Here is a 10,733-nt window from a genome sequence, read left to right as displayed (position 1 = left end):
ATAAATAAAATACAAGTTATAAAATCAATCACAAATTATAATGACATTCGTTATAAGTTCATATAAAAAGTCCGATACAAATAAAAATCTTGCCAAAACGAATTTAAAGAGAGAACTAAAACGCAGCCATATACATCTTTCATTCGGCACTAATACAAATATTTCTCACAAGAGGCTCCGGCGCGATCAGTTACAGTAGCGGAATAGGATCATTTTTGTATACAATAGCCTAAATCATGAGCTTCAGAGCGTGCAGATGAAACGCGACTGGTTATCTTGTTTTTGGAGCCTGCTGTTTAGGAAGGCATATCTGGGAATTAATTGTAACAAAGCACTTTGGCAAGACTTTACTCAAAACTAGGATTTTAGTTGCTGTGCAAAGAGAGCAGACCATTGGTTGGTCCAGTTATGCTGTCTCATTGCAAAGTCACATGTAGTTTTAATGCGCATTACAGTTTTTTACAATCGTTTTTGCACTAATAACTGAACCTTAATGTCATTTTTCAAAACTCTAGACAAACTCAATACAGTCATTATTTATAACACAAGCTGTCTAGTGTTCAAAACTTTGCATATTGAATTCATTTCTTTAAAGAAGCCTTGCATTTGCAGAAGCATTGTTTTAAAAAACTAATTTACTATGAAATATCATAGGAAAATTACTTTAGATCACCCATACACAAGTTACCCCATAGTTTCACTGTGTATTTGCTAGTACAATCATTAAATATAGTTGTACAAAATATATGATTCAGGTTTCGTTTTTTTTTTTTTCCTGTAGACTAGAGAAAATAGTACAGACACAGTAGTATCATTGAAATACTGTAATGGGGAATTTATTGATGAAATAAATCACAACACAGGTTTTCCAAAGGAAAAATTTAGATTCTAAATAGAAGAAGAAGAAAACAATACAGTATACTGTAAACTGAAGTGTTCCTCACTGCACTATGTATCTATGTCTTCATCAACCCGGGCTTGTGGATTTGGCCACATGCAGGTTCTCATCTACATCACAATGGCTGTTTTCATTTGCTAAACATCTTGGAAAGAATCTTCTGGCATGGCGAATCCAGGCCTGACACTGATCTGCTGTGATGTAATTGCATGCATCATCCATGGCCTGGAGAAGGGTGACTTGTTCGTGAGGGTGCCTATCATAGACCTCCTCCTAAAAACTCCTCAATTGGATTAAGGAAAGGGGAGTATGGAGGTAAATACAGGGTGAAAAATTGTGGATGGGCTGGAAAACATGCTTGCACCATACAAGCATGATGAAACTGAACTTTATCCCAAACTATTACGTAGGTCACACCATCAGCTCTACAGACCTGATTTAGATCATCAACAAAGGCTGAGGAGAACTTACGTAATGTACAGTAATGTTGAATAAGAAAATGTGTTCTGTAAAAGAGGTACATGGGACCACAGAAACCATATTTGATAAAGAATGAAATATGACATCCATAGATAATGTAGTCCATCTGGGTCATATTCTGTGGTAATTTGTGTCAATTGATCTATCCTGATGCTGCACTCAAAAAAATATTTCAGCCCTTAACTTAATTCAATTACGTACAAAATTTCCATGCATTTAGATTACGTAGTTTTAATTTAAACAAATCAATTAAACTTAATGTGATTCAAATGCATCAGTCTTACGTAAATGAAACAGGTAAAGTTGATGTAATATTTCCCAGTGTTAAACAAACCCTGCTCAGTGTTCATGTGTTTCCACACTACAGAGTGTTCAAGTAGCATTGACACAGTGTTGGAGTTAAGGAGATCATTATGTCACGATTGACCAATAATGATGAACACCTGCTGTTTACAAGCAGAATCACCGAAGGAAAGAGAAACACAAGAATCAGACACAGCCAAAGAGAAAATGAACTTAAATAACTGAAGACATTAAATCTCTGATTAAACAACTCCACAAACAACATTACAGATTGACTTGATTTCTGTCATATATCTATAAATATTATTTGAGAACGTCTAAACAGAGGTTTAGATGTTTTATTTTAAAAAATGTTTCATTTGACCTCACCATCATGGCGAACAGGGTTTACTTTAGTTGGGCTCTTGACCCTTGACTTTCTTAGTATAGTTTTTTTTTGTTCTTTGGTTGCTGTAATTGTGTTCGTAGAGCACATTTGTATAGCGCAAAAAAAAGGGGTCCTTATTAAGTGTTCTTGGTTAATTATTATTGATGTTGTAATCATTCTCAAGTGGTCTGATTTGCTAATATTGTTCAGTGGTTTACCTCTTAGTTTGATTATATTTACAGTAGTTGTATGAACTGTTACTATTACTACTTTAAGATCTCCAGTGTTACTTAGACACACACAGACATCAAGAATCAGCATATGAATCTCAACAATGGTGACATTCAACAGCTGCATGCTGGGAGTCATGGGTGAGTTTTATAATCTGCTGTTGAATGTCACCATTGTTGAGATTCAAATGCTGATTCTTGATGTCTGTGTGTGTCAAACTGATGCTGTAGATTTCAAGATTTAGTGTATAAGACAAACATCCATAATCGTTCATACACCTGTCGTAAACATTATGAAAATAATAGACTAACCACTGCATGAGATCAGTGCATCATGCCACTGGATGATAATGATTTAACAAACAATAAAAATTAACCAAAAACACCTAATCAGACTTCTTTTTGGCTTTTTTATTTTGTTGTAATAAATGTGCTTCATACACATAATTACAACAGCCAAAAAAACTAACATTAAAAAAATCAAAAGTCAAGAGTCCAACTAAAGTAAACCCTGTTCGCCATGATGGTGAGGTCAATTGAAACTTTAAAAAAAAATAAAACAATAAAACATATAAACCTCTGTTTAGATGTTCTCAAATAATATTTATAGATATACGACAGAAATCAAGTCAATCTGTAATGTTGTTTGTGGAGTTGTTTAATCAGAGATTTAATGTCCTCATTTATTTAAGTTAATTTTATCTTTGGCTGTGGCTGATTCTTGTGTTTCTCTTTCCTTCGTTGATTCTGCTTGTAAACAGCAGGTGTTCATCATTATTGGTCAATCATGACATAATGATCTCCTTAACTCCAACACTGTGTCAATGCTACTTGAACACTCTGTAGTGTGGAAACACATTGAACACTGAGCAGGGTTTGTTTAACACTGGGAAATGTTACATCAACTTTACCTGTTTCATTTACGTAAGACTGATGCATTTGAATCACATTAAGTTTAATTGATTTGTTTAAATTAAAACTACGTAATCTAAATGCATGGAAATTTTGTACGTAATTGAATTAAGTTAAGGGCTGAAATATTTTTTTGAGTGTGTCATAATCTGCTCTCTTGAGATCGGGGAGTGAGGTTTACCTGCACTGTTCGCGATCGCAATATCACGCACTGGGGAGGCAATTGTTTCGTGATCGCAATACTACTTTCCGGGGGGGAAGGGGGTCGCGATTTTTTTTTTTTCCGCTTGTTTTTTGTACTCTCCTTAATTGTGCTTGTATAAATATCTAATTCCTTAAGTACCACAGAAAAAAGAGGCTTCTGATTGGTGACTTTACAATGATGAATATGAAACTTAACAAGTATAATCAAGACATTGATAATATAAGCCTCATTTTCCAACTTATTGTCATTGCTCAAAAAGCCAAATATTACATGTTCATATAATAAAAAAGTTGGACAACACTCTGTCATTTATAAATCTATAAACCTCCTATCATAACCTCTCTATATATTGACTATGTCAAAAAACGAGGTACCATTTGTGGGTGTAATGAACAGAATGAACAATTTACATCAATATCTTTAATACATTTGGTTGAAAAAAATCGTAGCAGGGTCAACATTGGTGTAGTATCTTAAAAACATTCTTTCATTTTATGTAATGACATTTATTAGGTAATACCCAAACCTTCCTCCAATTAATATTTCTGATAAACTTAGATCAATAAAAATAAAACATGGCTTACTAACTATTTCTTTTTGAAATAATAAACATATTACCTTAATTATTATTATTATTATTATTTTGCTAGATGAAAAACAGATTCGGCCACAGAAAGTGTCAGTAGGGTGAAGAAGCATGTTAGAGTATGAAATACCTGTACATAAAGACACAATACTAGAATAATTAGCTCCAATTACAGAGTCATATTCTTTTAGGTTACAGGGAAATCAAAATAAAAAAAAAATTATTTTAAGTCATTAAATACCCCTCAGGGGTCTACTAAAAGGGACCTACCAAAAGAATCCCTTTATTCAACCAGGTTTTCATGAATATACTCTTCTGTTTATACAGAATATTACAATTATAGATATAATAATTACAGATACAGATACAGATATAATACTGGTGTGGAGAAAAATTGTGCTTGTAAATAGCATCCACCCCAAAATTACTTGCCTGTGAAAAGTTGCCAATTTAACAGGCAGTTTTTCAATTTTGTAATTACAAATTAACAAAAACAGTATTGCATACTATATGGCAGTGGTTCCCAACCACGTTCCTGGAGGTCTCCCAGCACTGCATGTTTTCCATATCTTCTTAATCAAACACACCTGATTCAGATCATCAGCTCATTAGTAGAGACTTCAAGACCTAAAATGGGTGTGTCAGACAAAAAAGAGGTGCAAACTGTGCAGTGTTGGGGGCCCTTCAGGAATGTGGTTGGGACCCATATGGCAAACCATTAAAATGATTAATGTTTCGAACCAGTTATGATGTAACGAAGCCTTGTTTACTAAAATAACGTGACTTTGGCAGTTTGATACACACTCATTTTTGTCACACTGTACAACAATAATTACAGTTGTTTTTGCATTATTGTAAAGGGGTAGGTTTGAGGGCTGCAGTGTTCTTCTGCAAGACACATGCTCTTTTGTTTATTAACCACTAGAGCATCAAACGTTACATAAGTTACTTAAGTGATTTGAAGGAATCATAAATTTAAATAACCAATTATATATGAAATGACTAAACAAAGACATTAAATATTGTTAATACAATCTTTGTTGATAGGCACATCCACAAGAAGAGGACGTTCATCCTGGCAGGTGGGCCTCTTTCTCCTCCCAGGACCAGACATTCAGAAACTTCCATCTCTTTCTGACCGGCATGTCCTCACAAATAGTGGATTAGGTTTGTCATTCACTTTTAGGCTATGGCATGGTTCACTGTATTATATGACCATGGTTTGAATTGTTTACAATACTTTTCAATTATACAGTCAGTGTATTTCAAAACATTAGCACTTTCAGTGCCAACGTATCTGTAGAACTGAGGAGAAATGCTAATTTTATTTACAATATATTTTTCAAGGTGTTCCAGCGAAGGAGGTAGCAGATTGCCAACTGTCCACAATTGATTTGAACTGGAGCCTGGCAGATTTGAATAATTTCGTTTGTCAGAGCTTCCCTATGATTAGTCTGAACCTGGTGGGTTTTGAGTTGGCCAAAGTAGACAAGGGGAAAAAAATCAAGAAGCTACAAGCAAGCTCTGTGAGAGATCTGAAGAAGGTTGTGGGGAAAAGCAGACTTTATGTTGTCCCTCGTGCTGAAGTGGGCCAGGTACAGTATAATTTAATAGTGTTAAAATAGGTGTATTTAAAATCACTGTGAGATTTTCATGATTCTGTCTCTACAGCCAATCAACTTGCCTCTAAATCAACCATCCACAGGATCTAACTCTGAAACAACAGAGGTAATTTAAAATGTAGTATTTTCATTGCTTCTTTTTACAGAATGAATAAATAATAAAAAAAGTAATATTGTAATATTATTTTGTAATATTAGCCCTTTTTATTGTTATTCTTTTACTGAAACACTAAATGACCAGTGATCTTATTTTATTGACAATCATTAAATCATATAATTCTTTTATTTTGCATATTTTCAATACTATTTTAGTTGCCATGTTTTAGTTCAAATTATTAAAATTCTTTAAGAAAAACACTTGATGTGTCTTAAACGTTAGTTATACCTCCAAGAAATGCCATATATTATTGATTTCTTTAATAAATTTATGCATAATTTCACTAGTTAAAGACAGTCAGAATTGGTGTATTTATATTCACTGTGAGATTTTCATGATTCTGTCTCTACAGCCAATCAACTTGCCTCTGAGTCAACCATCCACAGGACCTAACTCTGAAACAACAGAGGTAATTTAAAATGTAGTTGTTTCAGTTGTTTCTTTTTACAGAATAAATAAAAAACAAATAAAGTAATATTATTTTGTAATATTAGCCCTTTTTATTGTTATTTTTTTATTGTAATTATTGATCTTATCTTATTGACAGTCATTAAATCATATAATTATTTTATTTTGCATATTTTCAATACTATTTGATTGCCATGTTTTAGTTCAAATTATTACAGTTCTTTAATAAAAATACTTGATGTATCTTAAACGTTAGTTATACCTCCAAGAGATGCTATGATATTAGCATATTATTGATTTATTTAATGAATTTATGCATAATTTCACTAGTTAAAGACAGTCAGAATTGGGGTATTTATTTTCATTTTGGGATTTTCATCATGTCTCTACAGCCAATCAACTTGCCTCTGAGTCAACCATTCACAGGACCTAACTCTGAAACAACAGAGGTAAGTTAAAATGTAGTGTTTTCATTTGCTTCTTTTTACAGAATGAATAGAAATGAATCAAGGCATTAACTGCATTTTAATTAGGCATTTTGTTTATATTATTTTGTAATATTAGCCCTTTGTATTGTTATACTTTCACTGAAACACTAAATGACCAATGATCTTATCTTATTAACAGTCATTAAATCATATATTTCTTTAATTTTGCATATTTTCAACACTATTTGGTTGCCATGTTTTAGTTAAATTATTACAGTTCTTTAATAAAAATACTTGATGTATCTTAAATGTTAGTTATACTTCCAAGAAATATAATATATTAAAGGTTTATTTGATTAATTCATGCATAATTTCACAGTAGTTAAAGACAGTCAGAATTGGTATATTTCTATTCACTGTGAGTCAACCAATCACAGGACCTGAACCTGAAACAACAAATGAATTAGAGGTGATGTAAATCGTAAATTTCCTAACAAAATGGTTTCATAGCTACATGGAAATTTTATGGAAACTATTGTAACAATGCACAAATTTTATAGAAAAAGATAATGTAAGATAATTGATGTTACTGCACAATTATTATGATTTTATACATTTTATACTGTCTAAAACGTCTTTGCAGGAGTGGAGAGCTATAAGGCGACAACAAGACCAAGAGTATGAACAATCACTGAGAGCTGATCAGGAAAAGGTATGTCTTTTAACATTCTTCAAAAGTGTTTTTATGTGTAAAATGGAAGCCAAAATATTATTAATAGATGCCCATTCACATATTGGCAGGATCGGTTGACAGAAGAAATATCTCAATATGAAGAGAGGCGCCTTAAGGTACTTTAAATTTTTCAACTTGCTTCTATTCAGGAAGGTGCTTCTTTTTAAAGTCTCATGCACATGCACCAATGTTTTTTTTCAAATAACATTTGTCTGTCTCACAGATAATAGAGGAAAGACTTATGAGGACAAATGAAGAACCAGCTGATGGCATACCATTGAAATTTACTTTCCCAGATGGCACAATGAAAATTAGACGGTTCCAAGTATTTGATCAAATACAGGTAAAGTTGTTGAATGACTCTATCATGTTGAGTGTTATGTTAGTTTTTGTACAAAACTTTTTGTTTTTTTTGTGTTTTTGTTTTTTAGGCACTGTTTGACTTTGTGGGAACACATTCCTCAGCCACAGAGTATTTTTACATAAGGGAAGCTACATCAGCAGTATCAATATCCAGCACAGTTCCCGGGACTCTTCTGGATCATTACTTGACTGCCCCATTGAACATCCATGTTCGATGGATGGACATGGAGGATGTACAGGTAAATAAATTCCTATATGAAAATGTTGATTATTCCAACTTAATGAAATCCCTTTTTTTCAGGACTTTAGGAAATACAAACAACTTGAATTGAATTAGTTACCATAATATTTTCAGTGAACGCATGAAGGCTTTTCAGATAATGCTACAATGCTGCTGTATCATCTTTCCAAGTTAATTTACAGGAAAAAAACAACCTCATCTTACATAGATACCAATGCTTTTATATTTATTTTAATCTGGAATCTTTTACATTTATTTTTTCAGGCCATTTTCCACCAGCAAAATTCAGTTCTTTTGCCAAGTCCAGATGAATTTGAGACTAGTGAGGTTCAAGATGACCTTGAAATAATGGAATCTATGAATCCAGATGAAATTCACAGTGATGTTGACTTAGTAATCATGGATTCTGCTTCTCAAGAGAAAACGTACTCAAATCACAGTGAAACTGTTTCAGAAATAATGGATCCTGGGCCAGAAATATATACCAACTACATTAACATAATGCCAGACAATGATTTACCTGAGCCAGATGACCAAGGACATCAAGAGGATTCTGAAGTTATGTAAGTAGCTATTATATTTTGAGACTATTGCTTTGTGTCATTTTACGTGATCTTTTAGTTGTATATAAAAACTTTATTTTGATTGCTTGTTTACTTAATGGCTCAGGTATGTGGAAGACATTGTCTGTTCTACAGAGGATATACTTTTGGAGCTTGGGAAAGAAATAAACTACAACTTAAGCTGCAGATTCAACATTAATCGGAAAAATATACTAGATGGTGCATTCAGAGCATTTGGACGGAAATCGTACGATCCCTTCAGAAGAATTTCTGTTCGATTTTCTGATGAATGTGGAAATTTTGAAGAGGCTGTGGATTTGGGAGGCCCACGGAGGGAGTTCCTTAGCTTGCTCATGGAAGAAATTGAAAAATCTGCAGTGCTTGCTGGCCCAGATGGATGCAAAAACCTTGCTCTTGACTCTGTTGGTGCGCACTTTCATTTGATCTTTGTAAATCACACAAAAATTAATTTCAGTACTTCCACTGATCCATATGGTATTTTTCACTGCACAAGTTAATTTAAACAGAAATGTCAAATCATGCTAAAGGATAGATCTTTTTTTTTTAGCTGGTAGTGATCCTGTTGTGGATCATACCCTTTTCACATTGTTATATTAATTGTCACTTTTCCACTTCAGCTGTCAGAGAAGACAGATACTATCTTGTTGGAAAAGCAATAGCTGTCAGCATGGTTCATGGGGGACCATCTCCAGGATTCTTTTCGTCCACTTTGTTTGAATGCATCAGTAATGGACAAGTCTCACCCACCATAGAAGATGTGAATGACTTGGACTTGCAAGCTAAAATCAAAAAGGTACTTTTTGTGTATTTATAAAAGTATTTGTATCCTCAACTACTCATGATTTTATTAAAATCTTTTGAATCAAATTAAAATGTCACTATTTCTATAGTAATATATTAAAATGCTGATTCTTTTCCATCAGATTTCACATGCTGCCACCATGGAGGAGTTGTGTGAGGCAACAGAGTGTATGAGTGAATACCTGGCAAATGCAGGATGCCTTCGAGCTGTAAAATGCCTAAAAGACAAAGATCTGCTTTTACAAGACATCCTACTCTTCCAAGTCGTAAACAGACTTCATGGTCCACTTGAACGGTAAGAATGATATATGATTACATGAAGAATAGTCTATTTTAATTGGTCAGTTGCACCATTAAAGTGATAGTTGAACCAAAAATCAAAATTCTGTCATCATTTAATCTCCCTTAAGTTCCTCCAGACCTGTGTGTGTTTTTTTCTTTCTTCTGCTGACCACAAAGAGGATATTTTGAAGAATGTGGGTAACCAGACAGTTGTTGGTCCCTATTGACTTCAATAGTATGACTATAATCTTTTGTGTTCTGCAGAAGAAAGAAATGCATACAGGACTTGTTTTTGTGTCAACTATCCCTTTAAGGCTGCTATTTCTTGATAACAGCTGCATATTTGAACAGTAAGGCAGAGCTCTAAATAACTCTTACTACTTTTTATTACTTAATACTATCCATACTACTTTTACAATTTAGTATTTAGGAGGGAGAGTGCTATTGGTGGTATGCCATTCCAAATTTAGCAGCAATAAATTTGTGCTCTTGTTCTCTCAAATCACTGCAGTCATTAGTTAGTGTTAGGGTTATCAAGCTAATAGATAAATAAACCTGAGAAATTGTTTGGGGTTGAAATAATTTTTTGGGACATAGTTGTAACTGAGTGCAGTAATGCACAGTCAGATGGTCATTATTTCAGCAATAGGTACATTACAAGTTGAATTAAGGTTCCTGAATTAAAGTCTCTCTTATCACAATGTACATGCAAATTAATATATATTTAATGTGTTATTTTGTACCGTCTTGAATTATGTATTTATTTTTTCATTTTATAATGACTAGCAAATTCTTTATCCCATTAGAATATATTTTTTGTTTGTCAAAGACGCTTATAACACTTTTCCAACAGTTTTTTGTAGCATTTCAAAAGTATTTTTTTTTTCTTGAAGACTTAAGGAGGGCCTGGGGACTCTAGGACTGTTGGAGGCTGTTGTTCAACACAAAGACGCCTTCAGACCCCTATTTTGCAGCCCACCACAGCCACTTACAGCAGATGCCCTTGATCAATTATTCGATATTCGCTACTCCACTGCTGGAAGTAACAAGCGGGCAGAGGAAAACACCATAGTCGCATTCTGGAGGGACTACCTTCTAGATGCAGAAGGTAAGTAATTGGACTCAGTGGAATG

The 10,733-nt window shown here is 33.6% G+C and overlaps 1 protein-coding gene across 1 annotated transcript; it reads left to right on the top strand.

Moving 5' to 3' along the window:
* Nucleotides 1-5,034: 5,034 nt before the first annotated feature.
* On the top strand, nucleotides 5,035-10,708 carry LOC127162333 (uncharacterized; the record flags this gene model as incomplete). Its single annotated transcript, XM_051105126.1, has 14 exons — nucleotides 5,035-5,148; nucleotides 5,329-5,576; nucleotides 5,653-5,709; nucleotides 6,113-6,169; nucleotides 6,561-6,617; nucleotides 7,240-7,308; nucleotides 7,398-7,445; nucleotides 7,553-7,672; nucleotides 7,761-7,931; nucleotides 8,198-8,496; nucleotides 8,603-8,922; nucleotides 9,135-9,310; nucleotides 9,441-9,613; nucleotides 10,494-10,708. Coding segments are annotated over exons 2-14 (1,912 nt in total), but the record flags the coding sequence as incomplete, so codon positions are not given.
* Between the last annotated feature and the right edge of the window lie 25 nt (nucleotides 10,709-10,733).

The sequence above is a fragment of the Labeo rohita genome, unplaced genomic scaffold (assembly GCF_022985175.1).
Source record: "Labeo rohita strain BAU-BD-2019 unplaced genomic scaffold, IGBB_LRoh.1.0 scaffold_899, whole genome shotgun sequence".
NCBI classification, from domain to species: Eukaryota; Metazoa; Chordata; class Actinopteri; order Cypriniformes; family Cyprinidae; genus Labeo; species Labeo rohita.
The sequence above is the reverse complement of the archived record's forward strand: the minus strand, read 5'-3'. Positions and strand labels throughout refer to the sequence as shown.